The sequence below is a fragment of the Malus sylvestris genome, chromosome 12 (assembly GCF_916048215.2).
Source record: "Malus sylvestris chromosome 12, drMalSylv7.2, whole genome shotgun sequence".
NCBI lineage: Eukaryota > Viridiplantae > Streptophyta > Magnoliopsida > Rosales > Rosaceae > Malus > Malus sylvestris.
The window spans coordinates 3,261,156-3,275,623 of record NC_062271.1 but is presented as its reverse complement, the minus strand read 5'-3'; the positions used below and the strand labels follow the sequence as shown (position 1 = coordinate 3,275,623).

Below are 14,468 nucleotides of genomic sequence, written 5' to 3'. Positions count from 1 at the left end.
TGAGTCTAAGTACCGTATCTAATCAACTTTCCTAATCCACTCGTTCATGTTAAGTTCGAGTTTTATTTCATGTTGTGTAAAGATTGTCATCCAAAAAAATGAAAAAACTTTGAAAATTGTTATCGACACTTTTCAAAAAAAGTCATTCTGCATACATGTGTTCCGAGGAGAGGAAGGTTAAGGTAAACTAGAGTAAGAAATTATAATAGCAATAAATTTCATTACGAAATTTTCCATGGGTTACATGAACTATAACCAAATTCGCGCAACAATTAAAGGAGTAGTTTTGCAGAAAACACCAAAACAAAATCACAAACAGCGTTAACAATAACAAATTGGAAGATATCTTTAATTAATCCCTTCCATCTTCTTCTTCTTGTCAGTGATGCTTTCGGAGAGCCAAAGCAGAGAGCAGAATCAAGAACATGAAGGTGACGACAGTAACGAAGGAAGCCACCACAGCCCCACTCACGTTCCGGCAGAAATCACCAAACTGGTTGCAGATGGCTAGCCAGTTGGAGCTTGCATTGCCATTGTGGGCTAGGTAGACTATGGATGTTGCAGCCCCAGCAGCAGAAGTGGCTAGAGTCAGTGCCACCTGTCATGATATATATCACAATTTCAATCAAGTTAATTATAATCAGATTAACAATGTATGACTATTACGAGCTAATCATGAATCATAGAGAGGTTAGGAATGTAATTACAAGGTCAAGGATGAGGAGCAAGAGCCTTGGTCCACTTGCATGGGGGCGAACGATGGAGACGATGGAGAAGGGAAGTGAGAGCACCAAGTAGCCAGCTACAATTGACATTGCTATTAGGAAAAACCTGCATGCATGCATGGATATTAGATCAATGTACCGTACAGTACGCAAGGGTAATGTTGTCCTTTTCAAACATCCAAAATGTTACGTTGTTAAATTATCATTCTGTTACCATCATCTTATTAACGATTCAGATTGACAGTCTGACAACGTAACATGTTAGACTATTAACCAAAAACAAGACATAATAGTTCATTTGTTCGATAATCTAGATTAATGATTTGACAATGTAACATACCAGAATATCATAATATCATAAAACATTTTCTTTTGTGAAATTATCACCAAATGGAAAAAGAAGCGGAAGGAAAATGGGAACATACTGAAAGCTAGGCATGTCATCATAGCTAGCTTCAAATTGGAAGAACTGGGTGAAGAAAGGAAGGTTTTGATCACTGGTTCCCATGGTGGCAGCAGCAGCAAGAGCAGCCACTATAGCACCAATCCTCAATACCAAGTCGATTATGGCCATCCCTCTCTTCATTCCTCCCTTTTCTTCCTTCACATGATGAACTGCCAGAACAGGCCCTTTTCCTTTGGAAGGACTTCTTGCCTCAACATCAATGGTGGTCGAGTCGCCGCCACTCTTCATTTTCACAGAGAGAGAGATAGAGATGATAAAACAGAACACTGAAGCTTTGGAAATGGGAATTGTTGAGGAGAAGAGACTCAAAAGCTTGTGATGAAAATGGTTCACACATGATAAGCTTTATATAGTGCACCAAATAATAAGAGTTTAATTAGTTTATTAATTAAAATTAGTCAATTTCAATTTTCAATTACAATTTTATTTTTTATTTTTTTTTGATAGAAGAGCAGGGGAAGAGATTTTACCTGCCAAATGGATCAAGGTGTAACCACTTCAAGGAATATAATATTATATAAATAATACGTTGTTCAGGAGGAGTGGATAGGAGACTTTATGCACTTTTATCCTTTGATGAATATTATGCAGAAGAAGGAAGTTGGATTTTATTTAAGATTAGTATAATTATAGTCAAAAGGGCAATCAGCTAACTAAGCAAGTTTTATTCTCTTTATTCACTCAACTAAACCACAGCTAGCCCTCCCTAACCCAACAATGTAACGTACGGTTTCTGCAATTGTTCAGTGTAAGACCACATTATTATTTGCATCACTTTAAGGTTGACTTTAATGGCTAGGATAATGGAGAGAAATTTCTGTAAAAGCGATATGTGGATTGGCATGTAGAGTAAGTTACTAAAAAATTGTCACATTGACATGAATAGTGTTGAAATAACTGTATCAAACTTTAATATCTTGGTAATGCAAGTGTCCATGATCTTTCTTCTTTCAATTTTTTCATTCTACATTGAAGGAGATGAAGCGATACGAAGGGAAGTGCCTTCCCTTAACAACTCGGGTGTCACTAGGGAATGAAACAGCCAAATATAATAAGAAATGTGTACAATTCTTTAGTTGGTAAAGATAAATTACGCAAAATTGGATAGAGTGCAGACGAAAAACTTCTATAAACATGGAAATCTGGCAGTAGACCAAGTCAATCACACGCTGCTATATGTTGTAACTAAAAACTAAATTACTCCATTTCAATGGGTTTGACATTTGGCAAAGCTCTTTTTTATGTTAATACATTCAATGTTATCTACACTAAGGAGTGGGGGGAGTGAGCTAAATCTTGAATTCTTCTTTGGCGATAATCGTATCTAAGACCTCTCACTTACAAATGAAGAAGAATATCATTGGACCGTAGTATTAAGTGGCTTGGCAAAGCTCATTTAGGTTAGTTTAGTTGTATACTCCATCCACGCTCAGCAAGTGTCTTGTTCACCCGCCTAGCAGCATCGGCAGTGTCATTGAGTGGTGTATATCTCCAACGCTGGGACATCTACTCAAAAAAAAAGAAGAGGAAGTTCGAAAACCTCATATTAGACAGCTGCTTAGATCCCTTCTTTTCTCATTTACTAAATGAAAAAAGTAAGGAACTGATGTTTGGTGACTTACATCTTCTTTACCGGTGAATGGTCGAACAGCTCCTCGTTCCTGCAGAGAGTTCTGGAAGTCTGCGAATTTCCATGTACAGTGTTCCCCACCAATCACATAAACAGGTTTGCTGAAGCGAACATGACAAACTCTTAGAACACATGAATTGACTACAGGAATTATTTATTACACAGCTATGAACAATTAAGTTGGCCCTCGTCATTCATTATACTCAGAACATACCGGTAATACAAGCCTCCCTCAACATACTGACTGAATCAGCGGTAATGACAAAAGCATCGGTGCAGGCTAGATGGCCCATATGTGGATTGCGACCTAGCAGTATTACATATAACATAACGTTTCACTTTCGAGCATTTATAGGTGCATAATATCCAAAGAATACGATAACTAACTACCTTCACCATCCCAAATGTAGACTTTGGGATTAGTACTGAATTCTTTCCTAAAAACTCTGGACACCTGTTCGGTAGTTCTCCCAGAGAAAGATATTCTCACACTTCCACAGCTCCAAAGAACATTCTGCAGCATAGCTACTAAATGTTTAGCAAGATCTGCATCATATGAACAGTTTCCTATGAAAAGAGTATGGATGCAGGACTATTTGATTATCTCCTCAATGCAAAACATGAAGGGAAAAACAACTTTGAACAATGCAAAAGAAGAGGGGACCAATATGTAATTCCAACAAACAAATTAACTCTGGCATGTAATAGAACACAGTAAAGGATAATGACATAGCAAAACCAGCATCTTATAAGTCTACAATGTCAGGATTTATGATTATCGATTCCTGCATCAACAATAATGAAAATGACAGAAATCCATCGAAAGCATTTCATCATAAAAACGACAATATTAAATCATAACAGTTTTTTAGCTGGAAAAACGTAGTTTAAGGGCCTCCGGTATTAACCACAAGCAAAGTTTGGGAAGTGGTGCCAATTCAGCATGCCAGACAGAAGCAGCACTCATAAGTGCAGCAAAATCAGCCTGATGAAGAGCTCCAACAGTGAGAAGCTGAAACTCATAATAGAGAACCTGTCAACAAAATTATTCTATAAACACATTTGTACACCAGCACAAGTATTAATCCACCCAGATGGCAGATACTCACAACACTTTTGCCCGGTGGTTCACGTGGAGTGATCCACCTCCGAAGAAATCAAGGATTTGCTTCTGTGCATGGGGGGTCAATGGGTAATAATCATGGCGAGGAGCTATCACCAAATCAAACCTATCCACATGCGACCTTGGATGTTGAATCTGGAACAAGTCATCAAAGAGAGACAAATAGAATCAGATGCAACCTTGGACTGTAGTATTGCATGCGTCATTTCATTAGAACCATGTTACAAAGTGAGCTAAACAAAAATTTAAATAGAAGAAAAAAATTGTCATTAACATTAATGGCGCGTTTACTAATCCGTAATCAAATTGAGAGGAATTGGATTGAGGAGGAATTGAAATAAAGTGGAATCAGAATCAGATTCTTGTTGAAGTTGTTTACTAAAACTGTCTGGAATCGAAATAGAATTCTATAAAGCTGTTTACTAATTCATCAGAATCGGAATATAAACCAGTATGATTACTAAAATACCCTTGTCCCAAATCAAATATTTTATTCTATATTTATGTTTAAATGCATTTTAATTAGTTACTTTTATTTATTTAGTCAAAGTAAAGAGTTAAAATGTCCATTATTAATTAATTGTGTATAAATTAAATTATAATCTAATTAAAAGCCGTAAACAAAGCGGCAAAGCCACATCCATCTTCTTATCCCGTAGAAGAAAAAACCCAGAACGGCTCCCAGCCGTCAAGACCACACGAGCATCGACATCGCCAAGGTCGCAATCGTCAAAGCGACGTCGCACAACGATGAGCCATCGCCTCCTGAACGACGGTGTGTGTTGGCGGTGTCAAAGCCTCTGGTTCATCGCCTCCTGAACGACGACAATCCAGAACGACGAAGACGAGATCTCGTATGCGATCTCTTGATGGCAGATTGATAAGAGGGCATACTAGGAATGCAAAATGCATTCCTGATTCCCTCACCCTCCGGGAATTCAATTACCTCATCCATGGAGGGAGTCCAATTCCTCCGTTTTCAGGAATTGAATTCCATTTTTCGTGTAAGTCCCACACACTATTGATTCCTCTCAATTTCAGTAAACAGAAGAGTGATCCATAATCGGAACCGGACTCCTTATTTTCATTCTGATTACGGATTCGTAAACCCGCCATAAGAGTGAACATTTGAAGAAACTATGACATACCCCAAAACATAAAATAAAAAAAGAAAAGATATGTTATTAAGTAGAAGATAGGTTACCGCGTGGCTAGTAAAATTTATGCAATACCCTAATGTACCATTTTATTGAAGAAAAAAGTTAATTGCATTTCTCCAAAGTACATGTATTTCCAGAATAATTTAAATCCAAATAAATAAGAGGCTAATCTTCATGTTCTGATCAGAAGTATAACATGTTGCAAACATAGACATCCAAAGTAAAAGAGGATTTTTCCTTTTGGAAGGAACAAAGAGAAGGGTGATTAGGCAATAATGATACCAGAACATCGCGAAGGGTTCACTAGTCCGTGAAGGAAAATAAAACCAAATGTTGAACTGGTGCAGTGCCTCACTTTGTTTTTTACCAGTCATATTATCATATGCATCTCTTTCTTAAGGGAGATTGAACCTTAACCTGTACAAGAAACATATTTTCTGGAGCTAACTGTTTTATGGCGCTTGAAACAGGAATGGTATTCCCACCAGATGCAACCACCAGCAACGGGCCATCTCTGGACAGACAATAAAGCAGGCATATAAATCTTTTACTAATAAAGAAATTACTGAACAAAACTAAAAATTACCCTACATTTGAAATAATATCATACATGTTGTATGAGCTTGTGAGGATGATGAAGCACAAGCAACGTACCACCTATCCAACTAATAGAACTTGACAAAAAGTTCAAATTTCTAGATTCAATTACGAAAACCCGGAAAAGAAGTAGCCACACACATACTTGTCGAATGTTCGACGAGCCGTTTCAGCAATCTACTTTGCATCAGCTTCCGGAATATCAGATGAGAGGCCTGAGTTAGCACCATTTTCAGAAGAAACAGCCAGCAGTTCAACCATTTTTCCTTCAACTGATCAATGCATGTGGGGCTTACATGAAATCCACTAGTACCCCACCATGCATGACAGAAATTACAGTAGAAATGAAATTGGGAACTGCTATCAGTACCCGAAAAATGTAATCCTGCACTCCTCAAGACACAAATTATTCCTTATAAAAGTTAATAACAACTCTTGCGAAATTTACAGGAAGAATTGATTAGCAGAATTAACATTGCAGGTGCAGCATGAAGGAGAATAATCAAGTACCTATTTTTCCAGCAGAAAGAAGCAAAGGCATCAACTTTTTATGGAGAGGAAGTGGAAGCCGGTGAAGCCACTCGTTAATTCCTCTTTTTGGCCGACTAACACGCTGCATAATCATCATTAATCAACCATTAAATTAAAAACCAACCAAAAAATCCTCAATTAATATGCTCAAAACCAGATTTAAATTAAACAAGAACAGTGTTGGGAACCAGAACAAAAATACCAAGAGCAATACTGCAACTGACTCAAGCAAACTGGGAGAATAACTTGTTTATTGAATAGAAACGTTGGCTATTATATAGCCTTACATAGTTAACGAAACCCTAAAAAACAGCCCACGTTCCACACTAATGGAAAGTGGTAACGTGCATGAGGAAACAGTCTACGTAGAACAAGTCTTCCTACATAATAGGAACTTATTGAAAACAAAACAATCCTAAGTAATAGAGTCCTACAATGAAAAGGACAATCAAACTTATCAATCCCTCCCTTAAACTTACTCTCATCAAAGAGTTAGTTTATACTAACAATCTCACAAACCCCCAGCATATTTCGAAGTCTTTGGAAAACATCAACCTTTAACGGCTTGGTCATTATGTCTGCCACCTGATCCTCGCTCCCATAGTGAATTAAAGCAATCGAACCCTCCTTGGTGAGATTCCTCAAAAAGTGATATCTCACGTCAATATGTTTACTGCGACCATGCATCACCAAATTCTTTGACAGCTTAATGGTTGAACTGTTATCACATCTAATTAGAGTACACGCCTCATTGTTGTACTCAAGCTCCTTCAGCACCCTCTCCATCCATATTGCTTGACATGCACACACTGCAGCTGCTACAAATTCTGCTTCTGTAGTAGACAGTGTAACAATAGGCTGCTTCTTTGAACTCCATGTCACAGCACCCGAACTTAGCAAGAACACATAACCACTGGTGCTCTTCCTATCCTCCACATCTCCTGCATAATCACTATCTGTGAAAGCAAACAGTCCATCATCTCCACCTTTCTTGTACTGAATACCATAATTCACCGTCCCCTTTAAATATCGAAGAGCTCTCTTTGCAGCTTGTAGATAAAGCTCAGTTGGTCTTGCCATAAATCTACTTAAGAGACTGATGACAAACATCATGTCTGGTCTTATGGCAGTGAGATACATTAAGCTTCCCACCAATTGCTTGAAGTATGTCTCATCCACAGTAATTCCATTCTCATCCTTACTGATCTTAAAACCTGGGACAATCGAGTTGCTTACTTCATTACTTTCCAACATTCCAAATCTCTTTAGGACCTCCAGGGCATATTTTTTTTTATATATGAAAATACCATCTGTTCTTTGAAGTACTTCAATGCCAAGAAAAAATCTCATGCTTCCCAAATCAGTCATATCAAATTCTCTCAACATGGACTTTTTGAATTCACACATCATGTCTTTGTCATTACCAGTAAAAATTAAATCATCAACGTAAATACTTACAATGATGATCTTTCTTGCTTCATTCTTCTTTGTGAACAAAGTTTGCTCACTGTCACACTTCTGAAAACCTTCCTTGATAAAGTGCGCCTCGATCCGACTAAACCAAGCTCGTGGAGCTTGTTTTAATCCATACAATGCTTTGTGTAGTTTGTAGACCAAGTGCTCCCTTCCTTCCTTCTCGTAACCCTTTGGTTGCTCAATATAGACCTCTTCACTCAGCTCTCCATGAAGAAATGCTGACTTGACATCTAGCTGGAAAATCCTCCAACCCTTTTGTGCTGCTAAGGCGATAATCATCCTCACCGTGTCCATTCTTGCCACTGGTGCGAAGACCTCTGTGTAGTCTATGCCATGCTTCTGTGAGTAGCCTTTGGCTACTAGACGTGCTTTGTGCTTGTCAATCTTTCCATGTTCGTTGTACTTGGTCTTGTAGACCCATTTGATGCCAATCTTATTTGCTCCAGTCGGCAACTCGCTTAAAGACCATGTTTTATTCTTCTCTATGGCGCTGATCTCACTGTCCATAGCTTGCTTCCATTTCTTTTCTTTCACTGCTTCTTCAAAATAGAGAGGATCTTCGGTTGGCACGATTTGAACCATGTGTACCTCGTCGTCACTTAGCCCTTCTCCAATGACATAATCACTTAAGTGAGAAGGAGGACGTCTAACTCTTCCTTCATAAACCCTCCCTTCATCCTCGCCAAGTTCATTAGAACTTCTCTCTTCACAACCCTGTGTGTCTTCACTGCTCTCACCCACATTTCTTTCTTCTCTAGCCCCACTGCCATTTTCATCTTCATTTTCACTCACCCTTTCTTCTCCCTCAATGTTTTCTTCATTTTCTCCCCATTCTAAATCTAACATGATATGTCCCTCATAACTAACATCCCAATCCCACTGTTTTTCTTCCTAAAAAATAACATCCATGCTCACAACAATTTTCTTGGCTATAGGATCAAACAATCTATATCCTTTGGACTCCTCACTAACTCCCAATAAAATACAAGGAAAACTTTTATCATCTAATTTACCTTGCTTGACATCTGGAACATGGACATGTGCTAGGCTTCCAAAGACACGGAAGTGCTCGACTGAGGGTTTTACTCCACTCCAAGCCTCTTGTGGAGTGATATCCTTCACTGATAATATGGGACATCTATTCAGAACATAGATAGTCCAGTTCACCGCCTCTGGCCAGAACATTTTTGGGAGCTTCTTATCAGACAACATAGAACGAACCATATTCATGACAGTTCGATTTTTCCTTTCAGCCACCCCGTTTTGTTGCGGCGTGTAGGCAGTGGTTAACTGCCTCTTGATTCCATTTTCTTTGCAAAAATTAGTGAATTCAATTGAGGTGAATTCACCCCCTCTATCTGTCCGTAGACACTTGACACTTAGCCCTTTCTCCTTTTCCACCATTCTTTTGAAAAACTAGAAGCAATGCAGTGCCTCACTCTTTGTTGTCAACAAGTACACCCATGTTTTACGACTAAAATCATTAATAAAGCATAAAGTATACCTCCTTCCACTATTTGATATGGGAGAGATGGGCCCACATATGTCTGCATGAATGAGCTCCAAAGGCTGACTTGCTCTCCACGTACTTCTTGTTGGCATGTCATTACGATGTTGTTTACCTTGAATGCAGTCTGTGCATGTGATATTTGAGGTTTGAAGCCGAGGAAGTCCACAAACCATCCTCTTCTGTTGCAACGTTCTCAATCCCTTGTAGCTTAGGTGACCATATCTTTGATGCCAAAGATAAAAAAGATCCTGCGAGCTTGTGTGAAGACACCTTTCTGGTGGAGCACTTGTAGAGACTGGAGTCTGAGCTAGCAGTATAAACATCCTGTTCTTACTCATCTTAGTCTGAATAATCAGACCCTTAGTCGGATGATATATTTTGCATGCTCCTTCTTTAATTAATATAGCCAAGCCCTTTTCTTGAAGTTGTCTTATGCTCAAGAGATTGTTTTTGAGCTCTGTAACATAGTACACCTCATTGACAACATGATTGATTCCATTTAAAAACAGCATGCCCTTGCCAACCACATTCATCCTACTGTTGTTCCCCAATTTAACTGAATGAACAAAGCTTTCATCTAGGTTTGTGAAGATATCCTGATTGCCACACATATGGTTGGAACATCCAGAGTCAAGAAACCAAGCATCAGTCCGTTCATGTACCTCCACATATGACATCAACAACATATCTTCTTCATTCACTTCTGCATAATTAGCCTCCTTATCCCATTTAGGACATTCATACTGGAAGTGCCCAAGATTATGACACTTGTAGCATTCCACCGTATCTTTGTTGAACACCTCTTGGCCTCCTCTTCCACGTCCTCGTCCTCTATAGTTACTTCTTCCACACCCTCGTCCTCTATGATTGCTGAAACCTCCCTCAGTTTTGGCATCAGTTGTTGCCTTCAGAGCTTGCTCCACACCGCTGCTTCTGTGAAATTTTTGCTCATGTACAGTGAGCGAGCTTTGAAGCTCATCAACGGTAATTGCATCCAAGTCCCTAGATTCCTCAATCGAACAAACTATATAATTAAATTTGTCCGTGAGAGATCGCAGGATTTTTTCACAGATCGTGACGTCAGTCATAGGCTCCCCATACACTCTCATCTTGTTTGCTACTGTCATCACTCTAGCAAAATAGTTAGTGATTGTTTCACTAACCTTCATCTCAAGTGTCTCAAAGTCTCTCTGTAGGGCTTGAAGAGTTGAGCGCTTCACTCGTGCATTCCCTTCATATTTCGTCTTCATGGAATCCTAGATCTTCTTGGAGGTGTCCTTTTCCAACATCGTCTTTAGGATGCTCCTATCGATTGCCTGGAAAAGATAGTTTTTTGGTTTAAGATCCTTGAGTTTCACTGCATCAACCTCTTTCTGTCGTGCTTCTGATATAGGTTGCGCCCCCTTTGCTGGTTCTTCATAACCAGTTTCAATCAAACTCCAATACTCCTTGCTGCGAAGGAAAATTTCCATGAGCATGCTCCAATGGTCATAATGACCATCAAAACGTGGAATGGAAGGTTGTACGAAGCTTCCTTCAGAAGTCATTTTTCCTCTCTTTCTCTCTTGTGTTTGAAGTCACTCAAAAGCTGCAGCTTTCCGGTTCTCAGGCCCCAGTAAGGGGCTCAGATACCAGTTTGTTGGGAACCAGAACAAAAATACCAAGAGCAATACTGCAACTGACTCAAGCAAACTGGGAGAATAACTTGTTTATTGAATAGAAACGTTGGCTATTATATAGCCTTACATAGTTAACGAAACCCTAAAAAACAGCCAACGATCCACACTAACGGAAAGTGGTAACGTGCACGAGGAAATAGTCTACATAGAACAAGTCTTCCTACATAATAGGAACTTATTGAAAACAAAACAATCCTAAGTAATAGAGTCCTACAACGAAAAGGACAATCAAACTTATCAAACAGAAACCCAGTACCAATATCAACAGCTTTTTCAAATTTTCATGAAAAGATTGAAACTTTGATTAAAATTAAACAAGAACAGAAACCCAAGGCATAAACCACAAATTCGAAAAGTACGACGCCGTGTATGTAAAAGGGCAAAATGGGCAATTTAATGTAGAAATGTGGCAGAATCTGAACCATTGATGTTTTTGAACGGTGACGGTCAAAAGTTTTGCATAGGAAATATCTGGCAGAGGATCTAATCCGCTTGATTTCCCAATGGGGTTTAGGTCTTTAAACCGTTTTACTAGTTGAAGCCTTCCGCTCTGAGTCCCTGAGAATCTTCGAGTAAGAAAGATGTGGGCAAGCAAAGAAGGAGGGCCGCCGGAGGTCACTCTAGAAACCACCATTGGCAACTTCACCGTCGAGGTAAATTCTCTTTCTTCCCAAACTTTCCCTTCAACTTTCTTTCACTTTCTCAGTAACCAAACAGATAATTCAATCCATAAAGTTTGCATCTTTGACATTAATTTTGTTTTCTAATCGTTGAAAATCGTAGCTTTACTACAAGCACGCGCCGAGGACTTGCAGGAACTTCATCGAGCTCGCTCGCAGGGGGTATTACGACAATGTCAAATTCCACAGAATCATCAAGGTTTCATATTTTCTGCTTTGTATTTTATATAAATATTGTTTATATATATTTATAGATTTTAGTGATGGTTGAATTGGAATTGGTGTAGGATTTCATAGTGCAAGGTGGTGATCCCACTGGGACAGGAAGGGGTGGAGAATCCATTTATGGGTAAAAAAATTTCCCCTTAAAAACCTCCCAATTTTAATTATATTTGAGAAACATAGTGAAGAACCTGTTTTGTATGATGGGTTTCAGGGGAAAGTTTGAGGATGAGATAAAACAAGAGTTGAAGCATACTGGAGCTGGCATCTTATCGATGGCGAATGCTGGTCCAAATACAAATGGAAGCCAGTTCTTTATCACATTGGCACCGTGCCCGTCACTGGACGGTAATATAATTTTTACTCATAATGTTTAGACTGTTTTATGATTTATCAAACTAGTTGGAATCCTTTTTTCTTAATATGTACTATCTATGCAGTATTTGGCCTTTCATTTTACTTAATCTGCATAAAACTGATCCTTAGCAGTAAACGTTTTTGGCGTTCTCATGGGTACATATCTTTGCATACAATGTCATTAGGTGCACATGTAAGTGGGATAAGAAACAAGATTTCAGTTCATTGCTCTGTGACCTATGGAAATGTCTGGAGACTGAAAACAGTTCTTGCCATAATATTATTTCTTTGTGATTTTTCTATGAGCATTTTACGATCTGACATGCACACGCAATCTGGAGATAGTTATGTGTATTGGGCTGTTTTTGTGTACAGGAACCTTTAAGCTATAGATGACCTTGATAATCTATACCATCACTGTTAGGATTCTGTTGGAGCTATAAATTGACCTCTTTATGACAGTATTCCATCCTTTTAGCCTAAATGCTGTTTACTTGGATTTATTTGTTTGTTCCCGTTGAGTTATCTTTAACAAAACTTAATGACCAGTGTGAGAGCAGGGAAGGTTCTCTTTCATCAGTACAATTTCATGCAGTGAAAATTTGCCTTCCACTGATAGTAATTTGCCTGACGTTTCTGCTTTTATTCAGGAAAGCACACAATATTTGGAAGGATCTGCACAGGAATGGAGTTCATCAAAAGACTTGGCAGTGTCCAAACTGATAATACTGATAGGTATGCCTTCTCTCAGTTGTATTTCTTGATATTTGACACAGATAAATGGCCTTCTACTGTTTGCAGTTTTCCTGCAAATGGTTGGTCACACTGCCGGATCCTCTTAAGTTTCTCAGTCTGTTGTGGTTCACTGCACCAAACCGAAAAAATTAAGATTCTGAGTTTGAAACTTCAGAATGTAACTTGGTAACTATTTTGGTCTTGGAGGAGCAAATTATCATGATGACGTCCTAAGATTATCTTCTGATGTGAATTTCAATATTTTTTTTATAAATGTTTCCGGCTCATGTGACATAGTAAGCTAAGCTACAATGTCTCATAAAATCTGCGAGAGGAATCTCTTATGGTATGAGTTAAACTTCTTTTAGAACTGAAGGAAGAAAAAGAGATGTCAAGCAATGATGTCTTATGTTTGAGCAAGTTAAGCCGTTGACTATTTTCTTTTTCGGATACATAAATGTGGACTCAAATTTGTTATACTATGTTTTCAGTCATAGGAGCAAGTGGTAAATCTGGTTGTGATTTTGGATATAGGCAATCATAGGAAGATATGTCCAACAGTTTTAATTGATTGTCTCAATTCTCCAAATAGTTTGGAAATGATGATAAATTATTGAATATTGTCAATTTTTAACAGTACCAATTGTAAGAGTCTGTCGTTTTCACTTAGAAAAATGTTGTGGAGAAGTGGTAAATAAGTGATTAGTTAGAAACTTAACTGTCTTCCCGAATGTGATCTAATATATTAAGAGATTTTAGGTTTAGTTTTGTAAGTGATTATAGCACCTTGTCATACTTAGATTTGTAACTTTTGCAATTAATCGCCTATGATCACCGGCCTGTAAGTTTTATTTCTAATCATTGTGCCTTTGTAATACACTTCTTTAGAAGACTTTAGTTTGCATGATTTGTTCAAAACTCGATCTGACATGATTTTGTTCTTAATACAGGCCGGTGCATGATGTGAAGATACTACGAACATCTGTCAAAGATTAGACATCTTCTTTGTTCGAGAGCTTGATGAAGACGTGCCTTGATCCACCAGAGTGATCAAATTGCAAAGCTTCTGTTAACGATAAAGCGATAGAGCTTCAACAAGTTAATTGGATAAAGCTTCAACAAGTTGGATATTTTGTATCGACGGATAACAATGTTGGCTGGTGGGTGTATTTCAGTCATACAGGGATACTAATGGTGAAAAGGGGGAGTGATTGTTCACTAGACTGAACCTTTATATTTGGCACCTAACACAATTTGATTAATAGTTCTACACTTTTAAGAATTCTCTCCCCCGACTTGTACGAGGCGGGAACGCTCAAATAAACATCGTCTTTACCAACTAGCATTTTTCTCTTCTCAATGTTGAAAGATGTTCCAAAATTTCGTGTCTTCGATTCCCGCACTGATGAAAATGAATCACCTTCTTCCAACCCATGCTCGAAATGTAATTACCAATCCTTACGGCAATTGCATTGATTTGGAGAAGTGATTTTCTCGCTTCCCTTTTCAGCCTTGCAGTCCTTTTTTTCTAGCCTTCGAACGGAATAATAAAATGAGAATCAAGGAACATAAACAAG

At 38.4% G+C, this 14,468-nt stretch overlaps 2 protein-coding genes across 3 annotated transcripts; one reads left to right on the top strand and one right to left on the bottom strand.

Annotated features, from left to right (window-relative positions):
* Nucleotides 1–197: 197 nt before the first annotated feature.
* On the bottom strand, nt 198–1,523 carry LOC126592633 (casparian strip membrane protein 1-like). Its single transcript, XM_050258389.1, has 3 exons — nt 1,151–1,523; nt 708–831; nt 198–598 (listed from the first exon to the last, which is right to left on the bottom strand). The coding sequence occupies exons 1-3, from the start codon at nt 1,417–1,419 to the stop codon at nt 380–382; spliced, it is 612 nt and encodes a 203-aa protein (XP_050114346.1). The 5' UTR covers nt 1,420–1,523; the 3' UTR covers nt 198–379.
* A 9,859-nt stretch (nt 1,524–11,382) lies between these two features.
* On the top strand, nt 11,383–14,271 carry LOC126592946 (peptidyl-prolyl cis-trans isomerase CYP18-2). 2 transcript variants are annotated; one of them, XM_050258763.1, is made up of 7 exons: nt 11,383–11,550; nt 11,681–11,776; nt 11,865–11,926; nt 12,014–12,147; nt 12,807–12,891; nt 12,958–13,077; nt 13,842–14,271. In XM_050258763.1, exons 1-7 carry the CDS (start codon nt 11,479–11,481, stop codon nt 13,885–13,887), a joined length of 615 nt encoding a protein of 204 aa, XP_050114720.1. In that variant the 5' UTR covers nt 11,383–11,478; the 3' UTR covers nt 13,888–14,271. The 2 variants fall into 2 exon arrangements, with proteins under 2 accessions (XP_050114720.1, XP_050114721.1); XM_050258764.1 differs by lacking the exon at nt 12,958–13,077.
* The last annotated feature ends 197 nt before the right edge of the window (nt 14,272–14,468 follow it).